The 13,363-nt window shown below is 41.6% G+C and overlaps 1 protein-coding gene across 1 annotated transcript in view; it reads right to left on the minus strand.

The window, feature by feature from the left end:
* Positions 1-7,923: 7,923 nt before the first annotated feature.
* The window catches only part of LOC134198505 (uncharacterized), a 5,772-nt gene continuing 332 nt past the window's right edge, over positions 7,924-13,363 (minus strand). Inside the window, exon 2 of the mRNA XM_062667916.1 lies at positions 7,924-9,082. Coding sequence (XP_062523900.1) covers positions 8,122-9,082 — 961 coding nt within the window. The 3' untranslated portion in view covers positions 7,924-8,121. The remainder of the gene's footprint in view (positions 9,083-13,363) is intronic.

Below are 13,363 nucleotides of genomic sequence, written 5' to 3' on the forward strand. Positions count from 1 at the left end.
AAAGATGGCATGCCAGTACAGAAACTGATCATGTTTGTAGTCTGTCAAAGTATAAAATTAGAGGTGAATATCTGTGCAAGTCATTACTGGAGACGAGACATTGCAGATCCTAGAGTTGGATCTTCAGTGTTGCAGAGCCAAGGGATACGTTAGTGCCAACAATATAGGAGAGCATTAATGGTTGCCGGCACCTTTCCGAGAAGCAACACCCTTATCTAGATACTTCCACTGTAGAAGTCATTAGCTAAAATATTTGTTATCCAAGTCAGCATCTCTACCCGTTGTGCAGGATATGATCAGTAACCTGTAATTCCTTGGATTGTTTATCAAGTTCTTACCAAACGCAAGAGAGTCAGCCATCCAGAATGTTAATGCTGAGAGGCGCCAGTAAATGGAGGTACAAGTAGAGCAAAAGAAGTTCAAACTCATGTGACACCAAGTGGATAAAGAGACGCACTACATTTGAAGATTTTATGGATTAATACCACGTCTTCTATCTTGTTTGGGATCAGTGTGACTTTGGCCATTCGAAATTTTAAAATTTACAATTTTTCTAAATTATACTATTCAAAATTCTATTATTTTTAATTTAGGGTTCTAAGTTTTTCATATTTGCATTAAATTTTCAACTGTAATTTTTTGAAAATTGAAATCTTAAATTTTAATATTTTCCATTTAATTTTTTTTAAGTGCAATATATTAGAAATTGCTTTGCAGACGAGGAGCGGACGTAACAGAAATTGAGCGCGCATCTGTTCTCTCAAATAATTTGAGTGCATCAGTAAAAGAAAATTGAAAGAACAAGTAGCAGCGTACGCGGTAGGGAATCCATTTAACGGGATATGGGGAATTCCAACGTGCGCTGATTCATTGACTCAATTAATTAATTAATCTAGGTACAGTCTTTGCTAATTAAAGCAGCACGTTTCAACTTTCTTCTGTACAATACCGACTTTCCGCACCAGTACGCCGCGTCATGAAGATCTACATGCATGAACTCTACTTGTAGTTAAGCGTAGAATAAGACTAACCACAAAATAATTACCGTACTATGCGGGAATGGAGGAAACTAAAAGTCTCTTTGCGCAAATATTATTTGTTTTTTTAAATATCAAGCTGAAAGTAAATATTGCCTTATATAGGCACGTACCTATTGTTAATTAAAACAATACGTGGATAGCTATAAATTAGAGTAGATAGAGCTAACTGTTGGTTAAAAAAGTTTCATTTTCACCGAAACAAACAATCACTAACCGGAGAGTGCAAGCCGTTCAAACGAGACATAGACATTCCTTTTGACAACATCATTCAGGCAGTCATCGGAAGTTCCTATCACTGCTGGATTAACAGAAAAAGCCTGTAGTTCCAGTGTTTGTCTTGTTTAACTGTTATTTTTGTTGTTTGAAATGTAATTTCTTCCCATTTTGGTTTCCTATAGTCTTAGCCGGATCATCGGTGTTACAGGAGATGCCAATCCTGGAGAGACTCCGCCTGCATTATAAGACGCTTATTGTTGTATTCTATAGCGGATACGTAACAATAAAGGAAGCTCATGAGTAAGATTGGCTAAATTGCAAGTAGCACTTTGTGTATATTTGTATATAGCACATAGAACACATGCGGTCTGACAGCGCAGACAGAACTAGAAGGCCCTCTACAGCGTATAGCTTTATAGAAGAAGATATAACATTCAATTCAATCCTTAGAAAACTTTGGGTTGAACAACTTATATCATCAGCAGAAATACAATTTGAAGTAGAACTATTTTATTATGAGCGTTGAATGCCTTGTTATTCACTAGCGCTTTGTAGCCAACTCAATTAAGTGACATATAACTATTATTAATATCATCTATTCAAACTATTTCAAAATATTATCACGACTAGTACAAGTTTGTATGTCCAGTTCTTACCTGAAAAACTGCACATTTGCAGAAGTAGTGATTAGATTGACCATACTCATGGGCCGATTTCAAATAATCGGAGTTCTGGTATTATATAAAGATACCATTCAATTCTTTTAAATAAACCTAATATTCGTATTAAACAACTCGGATCAGGAACGAAAATACAGTTTGACTACGAATTCCTTTGATTAAAAGCCATTGAGAATTACTGCAATATTGAACTTTTGAAACACAAGCAAACCTCAATGCAGTTGCTTCCAACTAACTGAACATCGTGCGAATTATCTTTCTTTATGACAGAGAGCTGCAACTTAGCAGTTAAGAGAGTTGCGTACTAATTTGCTTGCCGCTAGTACTGTAGAATCGAGCTTAGAGTTACTGCATGTCTCTAGTTGATTAGTTAGTTTGGACAGCTAAAGTCCGTTCTACAATTTATGTCAGTTGTGCTGTTACAACCGAAAGGGATCTGCTGCAGCTGACACGTAACCATAGAACGGACTGAGATTATACGAGCATCATTGGAATGCTCTTAGTCTGCTTTATTCAATTACCAAGGTGTCTCATTTGTAGGATGCATTACACCGGAGATACTATAGAGTGTACCTAAAAATATCTTATAATTAGATATGCTATCACTTGCATCCGGTATCGTAAAGTATATAGCAGAGCACCTATAGTAATAAGGTGTCTTTCGTTCGTTCTACATTCCTGCGTCAAACGCCTCTCACCAAATCTTGTGGAGAACCGTTAGTTTGGCTTTGAAACTTTGGTGCTTTCACAGGCACGGTAATTTCGTTCGACTAGCCCAGAAGACCCTGTCCACTCACACCGTCTGGATTCTGCACCTCGCCATTTGCTGGTTCAAGTTCAAAAGGACAAGTTTTGGTGTGACGACTACGAAAATTTGGACAGTTGGCTTTTCTAGGTTACTTCAGTGGCACAATTTCAACGTTGGTCGCCCCAACATCAACTTCGACATGCTGCTGTAGCTTTGGCTGGTCGCGCTCGTGAAGATTATCGCTCGTTTGTTGCAGTAACTCAAGAAACAGACCTGTCGTGGGACTCAAATGAATCGTTACTGCACCTTCAGTTTCGGCTAAAGAATCCGGTGCCTTTCTACAGTCAAAAATTGATGTTTATTCGTCAGCGCGGACATAAAACCGTTTCGGGGTACAGCTCTCGTTTTGGCCGTACTTTACTACAGTTGCTCGCGGTTCAGTTCTCCGCTCTACCCAACCTCACGGTTGACACTTGATATCAGGAGGGTCTTTGCCTAGAATTTCAAATCGAATTGGAATTAGATCAGCCGAGTACTTTAGCAGACGCCGTTCGAAGTGTGGAGAAAGCTAAAGGGATTTGAAAATGTGAAAGTAGCCCACAGATTAACGGTACAGATGAGAGTTGTGCGGTCAGACGCTCTCAATCAGGGGCGTAGGAAGTAAATGAAAACCGGTCCGGCCTAGCGCGCGCTAGTGGGCTGAACAATGTAGCGCACGCTAGTAGATGGGCGGGACAACTTTAATTAACGAGAACTATAATGACAGCCATGTCTAATTCTAAAACTGATACTTATTGCTGCTCATAACCTTAATCGAACTTTCCAAAAATGCGAAGTCTGTGCTCACTACCAGCCACAAACTCATTTAAGCACGAACTGATCGACAAAGTGTCTGTTTTAGACAGACAACTACTTCGACAACTTGCTAGACTCCTAATCTCACAGGTCTGCTCCTGATAGATGCGGCGGCTCTGAGATGAACGGGTCTTTTTAGCGGCCTCGGACCTCCGTGCATTACCTGCACACATCTTAGCCTCGCATCGGCTGGGTCTCCGAGCCTGTACAGTACCTTCAACTGACGTCTGGAGAACGCAAGGCCGACGCACAAAGTACTGCATGAGCAGAAATATATTACTTATTTAATCGGCTATACCCTTAAAACGGAAGTTGATGCCATTGAGCGTCTGGCGAAAGTGCATATTTCAAAAACCGGTCCGGCCATGGCCGGACCGGTCGGACTGGACGCTACGCCCCTGTCAATGGAAGTCCAATGGTTCGTCTGGTAGTCAGTCGCAACAGCCACCTACTACGGTACCACTCCACTGTTTTGTTTCAACAGCTCGTTACTCAGCAATCACAATTATTGGCACAACAAGGTCACGTCATCAAGCTCCTTCAGTCACAAGAGTCGACTGCGACACCTCCCGCATCCTCTTTCGTGGTTTTGTCCAGTCTAGTTCTACAGTTTCCAGGTTCCGTGGTGAATGCCTCTACTGTCATAAGTATGGACATCACATCGCCGAGTGCCGCAATTGTCAGGCACGAGAAGCCGATTCTTGTATCTTGTCTCAACCTCAGCCTAGTCAAACATCTGTTGCTCCTACAGCAGTTAGAACACCTGTCGCCACTATTGCTCGCTTCGGAGATTCACAACGCGATAATGCTTCTTCATCCGGTTCAAGTTCTTTCATTCAACCACCACAACGTCCCCATAATCCTGTCTACGTAATTGACCGTGAGGAGTCTAGTTCAGAGATTCTCAATTCTTCATTTCCAGCTGTTCCCACTCCTCACCTCGCCGTTGACGAAAATAAAATTGCTTCTTGTGTCATTGGCTCTGAAGTTGCTGCCTCGCTTGCTTGTCAAATGTTGGTCGAAAGTTTCGGTCGTGACGTCACCTACGTCGACGTCAGCTGTTCCAAGCACTCTTATTGCGGAGGATGGTAATCAACTTCATTTGGTTGGTCAAACACAACTCAAGTTGTCTGTTGGCGATAATCAGATTACTTATTCATTCGCGGTTTTCCAAGACTTTGCATTTCCTTTTCTCTTGGGTTCCGACTTTTAGCGACTTGTCCGAGCCGTCATTAGCTACGAGAATGGCACTGTCACATTTGCCGGACTTGATCCAATTCACAAAGCCACTCTTTCTATTTTCGGCGATTTATCGTTTAGGATGGCACTGCTGCTTCCGTCAACCTTACTGGTTCTGTTGGCCGTATTCGCGTTCTTACTGTCTTGCAGCTTATTCATTCATTATTGGATTCGACCGTGATTTCTACCATTCCGATTTCTAGTCATCGTTCTGACTCAAATTCTCCCTCGGACGTACTCGATCATCCAAACAGTTCCTTACCCCTTAGGCAATCAAGTGCTTCCACTTTTGTCAACGAACACAGTTGTTCGGCAAATACGCTAAGTTACGTACTCTCATTGAGTCATACGCTAAAGATTTTTTGCGCAAACTATTAATGACCTTGGCCGTTCTATTGTCACTCCACATCGTATCGATATCGACGACCATCTGCCTGCTAACATGAAACTGTACCGGCTGCCTCCGGCCAGCAGAGAAGAGGTCCATAAACAAATCCAGTGTCTGATGCGCAACGGTATTGTTCGCGAATTCCGTTCTCTATGGCCAGTCCAGTCGTTCTTGCCGATAAAACTGACGGAACGAAGCGGTTTATGTTGACTACCGACGATTCAACGCCTGCACAAAAAGGGACCGTTATTGTCTCCCTCGCGTCGACGTTAGTCTCGATATCCTATCGGAAAAGAAATACTTTATGTCTTGATCTCATGTCCTGCTACTGGGAAATTTTCTGTAGCACCGGAGGATGTTAAAAAGAGAGCATTTATTACTCCTGTTGGATTGTTTGAGTTCACCACCATGCCATTCGGCCTCAGTAACGCCCCTAGTTTTTTCCATCGAACAACGGATTCAATACTTTTCGGTCTCAAGTGGCTTACTTGTATTTTTACCTAAACGACGTTTTCGTATTCTCTGACGACTTTACCTCACACCTCCTCGCTTTAGAAACAGTTTTCTAACGTCTCTGTGACCACAAACTCAATTTGAAACCTAGCAAATGCAATTTTACACAACAAGAACGTTGTTACCTTGAATGTCTGATCAGCAATGACTGTATACGCCTCGATACCGTTAAATTAACAGCTGTTACTTTACTCAAAGTGCCTCAAACCAAATCTCAGTTCAAGTCATTCTTGGGTTTGACGTCATACTATCACCATATTGTTCCATCCTACGCCGCTGTTGCTGAACCATTGAAGCCAATACTTAGAGAAAACACTCTGTTTCAGTAGACTGTCCCTCAGCAAAAAGCTTTTGATAGTCTGAAACAACATTTTACGTTAGGGCCGCTTCTTGTTCATCCTGACTGGAGTAAGCCATTTAAGTAAAAGCGGTTGCTTCTGATCTTGCTATAGCCGCTATCTTGGCTCAGGTCGACGACCACGACAAGGAACATGTCATTTCTTATGCTAGTCGCAAGCTATATGCAGCCGAACGTCGATACGATACCTGCAAGAAAGAGTTTCGGACGTTCTGTACGGAGGAGTGTTTTCGGAATTGTCTTCTTGGTGTTCACTTCACGTTGGAGACAGATCACGCTAATCTCCGATGGCTAATGACTGCTAATCATCAAGCAGTTCGTTTAGCTCAATGGGTTCTGAGACTTCAAGAACTTGATTGCACGATCCGTCACAACCTGGGCAAAGCAAATACTAACGCTGACGCTCTGTCTCGCTTACAGAGCGACACATTTGTGAAGCAGACTTCTAATGTCCCTGTCCTCACTGTTGATTAAAACAGTATTGCTCTTTCGACTCGTGATAAAATCCAGCAACAACAAAAAACTGACCGCTTTTTCATGTTATCCTCGACTTTCTGAAACACCCTCAAACAAGGGAAGCTTCTCCAGAAGTTAAGCAGGCTCTTCACGATTCCGGCACTATTTCGATTGACTCCAGTACTGGTCTACTTATGTAACTGCTATTGTCAACGGACGTCGTTGGCATCTATCTATATTACCACCAGCCGCCGCTCTACTAGCTATGAAAGCTTTACGGTCTGCCGATCGCCGGTCACCTTGGGTACAAAAAGACCTATTACCATACTCGTTTACAGTTCTACTGGAAAGATATGGCGCAAGACATCAAGGCATTCGTTCGCTCGTGTCTTCCTTGCCAGTCACGTAAGCTTCCTTTACCTCGTCACTTGGGTTATCTACAACTGCTCAGTGCATCTCGTCATTTTAAAACTGTTTGTGTTAACATTTTCGGTCCACTGCTACGCATCAATTAAGAAAACCGTTACGTGGTCGTGATGGCTAACAGGCTTCCAGATGGACCGAGTTTGCCCCAGTTCCAGACATTACTACGGCTAATGTTGCTGATGCTTTTGTCAACTCCATCGTCCATCGTCATTGCCGAACCACGTCATCTCTGACCGTGGAACCCAATTCACTTCCAATCTATTTCGACGCTTGGCAACTCGTCTTGGTATCGATAAGCTCTTTACCGGTGCCTATCACCCACGGAGCAATGGTCAAGTTGAACGAATAAATCGATACTTTGATGCAGCTCTGACCGCATACGTCAATGAGCATCAAGACGACTGGGATAGTTATCTAGAAACCCTCGCTTTTGCATACCGCACTATCTTCCTTTATGCCATTAGCAACACTCCTTTCTACCTGGTGCATGGCCCAATCCTCGGCTACAAGCTGATGTTTCGTCCGGTACCCCTCTCTATCTTGACGTCGATGTCCACCAGTACGGTTAGTCGCTCACCCAATACTTCAACGACACTTACACAGCTGCTCGTCTTGCCCAAGACAAATCGAATTATTTATGTATATATATATATATATATATATATATATATATATATATATATATGTATATATATTATGTAATCTAATCTGCCTGTGCGAAGAACGGGCTATTCAAATAATATAGCGGTATATATGGATATATTCAGCTAGTATGTAGGTATGTATGTCTTGGGATGAATAACCGATGTAGGTATATATAGGTATAAGTTACGGTAGGTAGGTAGTTAAGTAGGTGTAATCATTTCTACATATATGTAGAAAGTGAAATCTCCAAGGTAGGCTATATAAATTATGTCCGTATATGTTTATGACAACAGCCAAAAGATGGTTTATAGCACTTCATCCCCATCCCCTCCAGGTGAGTCAACTCGCTCTCAGATGATATTGGTATTATAGATAGGCAAGACAACCAGAGACAACATTTCTTTCCTGACATACATTTCCTAACACTAATCAGAAGAAACACACAAAGCAAACTAACAATAATACGGTAAAGTAATTATGATTGAAGCTGTTCATATGTAAACCGTTCAATCGAGTCCTGTAATAATGTAAATTTTATGATAGTATTGAACTATGTATCAAGGATAGAAAGACACTTTCTTACAGCCATATGAAGACACGTCAACAGGTGTAGTCAAATTGTGTGATATATCTCTTATGAATTGTTCCTCCAAGTTGAAAAGATGATGTGTACTTATAGTGTGAAGATCTCTGTAGTATGCATACAACTCTCCCTCTGCCGCACCAAATCCGTAAACATCAACCTCTTCGCACAATCTCAAAGCGAACAGAATGGCATACAATCCCGACGTTGGCATTCTTTTACTCTTAACACCATACAATTGTCTGTACGTTGTCAAAATAGATCGCGTAGTGTCCATAAGTTCCACCGATGTTGCATAGAGAGGACTATGTGTTGCGCATAATCGACCAGCAGAAGTAATCTTACCATGATGTTTACATCGAACCAATAGCGTTTTACGGTTTATGTTTCGTAGACATGTAAACTCACTTAGGGTTGCTACATTAAGTATTGCCACGTCAGGCATGCGTCTCCCGACATATTTCTCGTATGGATGAATCGGAGCGTTATTTAACCGTATGACAACTTCATGTCCGTCAATATCATCACCGTAACTACGACTCAATAACCTTCCTGATGACCCGACTAGAGCGCACGATCTCGATCGTTTCATGAGAAGACTGGTGGTTTGAAAGACAGCCTTGTCAGCAAGCACAATCGCTGGAGACAATTCTGGTCTTCTATGACAAAGAAGAAGAGGTGTCTTGCTTTGACAGCCAAATTCGTCCCACAGCGTCGTTGATTTATTGGTAAAACTTTGACTGCTGCTCAATTCTTGTTCGAGCAATTTCTTAAATTTAGGGGGTTTTGAGTTAAATGACAGGTTATAGATGTAACCGCCATTGCGATAACGGTAGAAAATTGAGACAAAAAGTACCAAAAATATGGTAGTTACTATAACGCAGAGACATTCTTTCCTTGAATGGCAAACAGTCAAAATGTTGAACACCGAATTACTAAACAGCACAAAAATTGTAAAATTAACAAGTAATATTTAACGTTTGTAAAGTAGTGACATGTTCTTTGTTATTACAACCTGACTTCCCATTTATTTAAAATAGCAAATATAAAATGGATTAATATTTACTTAATTAATTATTGTGCGCATGCACTAACTTAATTAATCATAAATATATTTATCAAGAAGGCTATAGCTTCTGTAAGCATTCAAATATCTTGTTATAGATGGGAGGTTATAACCAACTTATCGAAACGCTAGAATAGAGAAGAATCGCAAATGTTTGTTACTAAACTTTCTTTGACGAAGACGGCATAAATACCACCTTTCTTAAATACCACCTGTTTTAGGAAATCTATACGTTGTGAAATACGGTCTCCTCGTGATTTCTTTAATCTTTACTAAGTAATATTGTATTGTGTTTCACAAGTACTGTAGTATGAAATTCTCATACATTCCTTAGCAGTCAAACTTTGGACACCTATCTACCGTTTCTTAGCGTGGAGCACTCCTACTGGAGCGTGGCGCAGCGCCGCACTGCAACGCTGTAAGGAGAACCCTACTCTTATATATTTACGCGGCACTAAGTAGTACAGACTCGCGTAGCCAGACACTATGACCGCGTCACACCCGTCGGCTTGACATCTAGAACACGATCGTAGTTGTCTATTCCGCGTCTACATTGAGCATACAAGAATCATAGGAATCATTTCAAGATCTAAATTTCTCTACAAATACTTGACACGGAGACGAGACAAGTCAATAGTCGTAGGGACAAGTCTCAAATTCGCAACTTACGTTACGACTTTCATCCAACAAGCTAAGACATACATATGTTAAAGAGAACTTAACATTAATACAAACCGCAGTTGTTGGCCATCGATTAGACGTGGCTAACCGAAAGAAGTTAGCGAAAGGAAAGTCAAGGTAGGCGTGGCCGTAAACCATCTTTCCATGAGATTGGCGTTATCCTTACGTTAAATTATCAAACGGAATTAATATGTAGAGACGTTTAGCTAACTGAGACTCTTCCTTTATGCATACAACGCCGCCTACAACAATAAAACCAACCGTGTTAGCGCGCGTTAGCAGCATCCTTTCCCTGATAAGAGTTGTCGAATTTTGTTTCGTGATGAATCAGATGACGTTTTCTTTGTGTCATTATTTTTCTGTAAAATATTTCTAGCAATATCTGCACCGTTTGAGTTTACCTACGTCATGTGGACCAAAATTGATCTAAAAACGGTCAATTGATGTGCGCAAAGTTTCCACCTATTCGCATGGTTCCATAACTTTCTCTTTAGCTGGTGCTGACGAAACCGCATCAAAAACAGTCAAATCAAAGCTTTTGTATCTAATAGCAGGCCCGAAGGAAGCAACTGGACAGTGGAGCAGCCTAGCGCGCATTAGAGGGTGTGGCTTAGCGCACGCCAGGGTGGGTTGGCTGGGCATGTACAGGTGCAACCACGAGTACTGCTTGAACCACGCTGGCTAAAAAGCTCCATTGGAGACTTGCTTCTTTCTAAACTGACGTTTGAGGAATTTGGAAGTGGAAAGCTGGTGGGGTACTTCACTATTAGGAGGAAGCTCGCATTCGACGTTCGATGGCAACAAAGTTGACAACGCCATGACACATCTGTGAGTAGTGAGCATGGGCACAGATGCTGTCACAGAGGTCGGGGAATATAGTCCAGGTAACAAAAAAGAAGTCTTACGAGATTTCAAAACAGCCACCAATTAGTAGAGCCGCAATCCGGTAGATGACCAAAAATATTATTTTATTTAATCACCTCTACCCTTAGACCCAAAGTATGCGGCAATCGTTTGCTGACTAAAGTCGAGTTTTCAAAAAGTGGAGCGGCCATGGCCGCTGCTGCCGCTGCGACTCCGTCGGCCCTGAATAGAAGCTGGCACTTCTCCTGTAGACGCTATTGCATTAGATGTTGTTGTGGTGGTCGACGGTACGGCGGTCCCCTAGCTGCCTATCTCTTTTCCCAGCAATTTCATTTTCCTGTTCTTGCAGAGCGTGTGTTTTCAATAGTTACAGCGCCGTTTATCCGGAAGTCGACCAATTGACTTTGTGGTGGACCAGTATCGTACTGTTTTATCAAGAACTGTAAACGACATAAGCGATAGCGCTCTGGATAAGTGCGCATTTCGATACTTCACAGTATTCAGCCTCTTTCTGGTCAGTGGGGAAAATTCCTCTCAAACGGCGATAACAAAACGGAGATGGTACAGTTCTTTGTCAAGAATGGCAACAGCAAAACATGCAGTGTAACTGTCTAGTTTAACAATTGATTGTTTGCCACAGTGGGGAGCATGTGCTACTTTATCTAGCACAGAATGAAAGGCAGTAGCAGTCACTAAAGTGGATGGTCTATGCGGCTGCTCTCATGAAGAAGCTGACACACGCCTACTGTTGTGTGATGCGCATGCTGCATACAATGCATACTCTAGTCAGGTATTGCTATTTGTACACTATACCGCAGTCTTAGACTTTACTTTACTGTCGTACTGAAACGAAGCAAGGCACCAAGTTTACCCACTTCATACTGTAGCAGTAAACTTGGAGAAGAAGTGTGCTTGGCTTTGGTGGGATTGCATACTTTCACTGGATGTGACTCAACGAGCGCCTTCATATACGCAAAGGAAAGAAAACAGTTCCGTTGTAACGACAGGAGGTATGGTATTTACTGACATAGAAATTAATATCGGCAAACATTGACTATCAACAGTGTTAGATGCAGCACAGTGTAGTAAAAGATTTATTGTAGTATGGGACGTGTGAATAGTTGACTGTACGTGGCATTCAACTCCTGAAGGTGTTTCTTGGTTGTCACATACACACAGTCCTTAGCTACAATAAAAAAGAATGAGGCTACGAAAGGTCATGAAGCGTTTTTGCCGCCGTTCGGTCACTTGCACGAATCGTTCTTGTAATTGTTAGTAACTGTTAAAAGTAATTGTTAGTAACTGACCTATACTTATGTTTGTAGTGTACTGGTCGTTGGAATTGTTAATTAGAAATCAAAGATAAACTCGAATGATACACTTGTACAGCATGTCGGTTAGCACATTGATAAAATAATTATCAATTTCTCTAAAACGCGAATGATGACTGCAGTGCATTGGGCTCTTGTCTTCCGGTGGCCATGGCAACTAAGTTCAACAAACAATACATCTGTATCCTGACATACTGTAACCGCTATTGTGAATGTCCACAAAGCGGCTTCGTTGTCTCCAATAGGTACAGTACACATATATGTATTAATTAGTTGTACGGTATCCGTACGCTCCTCGCGTTGGTGACTAACACGTACAACGGAATTTTCTGACTGTCTACTGAAACGTCGCGTACAAGATAGACAATACGTATTTGTTGAAATCCTGTCATGGAAGCAAACTGCAAACTTCCTAGTACATTGGATTACATATATAGGCCTGGTATAGATAGTCGTTGTTTCGCGATCGTGATCGAGACAATTGAAATGTACAATTTAGATAAGCATGCTTTCAGTAACGTTGTAACGATCGACAGTGGCATGGTATTTACTGAGATAGAAATTTATGTCGGCAAACATTGATTAAAAACAGTGTTAGATGCAGCACAGTGTAGTAAAGGGTTGATCGTAGTAAAGAGTTGATCGTAGTACAGGACGTGTGAATAGTTGACTGTAGGTGGCATTCAGCTAATAAAAGTGTTTCTTGGTTGTCAAGTACACACAATCCCTATCTACTAGTTGTACGGTATCCGTAGGCGCCTCGCGTTCGTGAGTAACACGTCCAACGAAGTTTTCAGACCGTCTACAGAAACGCCCAGTCCTAGCTGGACAATACGTATTTGTTGAAAGCCTAGCTGTCATGGAAGTAAACATGCAAACTTCCTAGTAGTTTAGATTACGTATATAGTCCTGCTAAAGGTAGTCGTCGTTTTGCGATCGTGATCAAGACAATTGAAATGTACTGTCTAGGTATGCACTCAATTCCGTTGTAACGACAGTGGTATGGTATTTACTGACATAGAAATTGATATCGGCAAAAGTTGACTATCAACAGTGTTAGATGCATCACAGTGTAGTAAAGAATTGATTGTAGTATGGAACGCGTGAATAGTTGACTGTAGGTGGCATTCAACTCCCGAAGGTGTTTCTTGGTTGTCACGTACACACAGACCCTAGCTACAATAAAAAAAGATGGAGCGACGAAAGTTCATAAAGCGTTTTTTTTACGCTGTTCGGTCACTTGCACGAATCGTTCTTACTCATCTGTAGTCAGA

This window comes from Corticium candelabrum, chromosome 2 (genome assembly GCF_963422355.1).
Source record: "Corticium candelabrum chromosome 2, ooCorCand1.1, whole genome shotgun sequence".
Classification (NCBI taxonomy): domain Eukaryota; kingdom Metazoa; phylum Porifera; class Homoscleromorpha; order Homosclerophorida; family Plakinidae; genus Corticium; species Corticium candelabrum.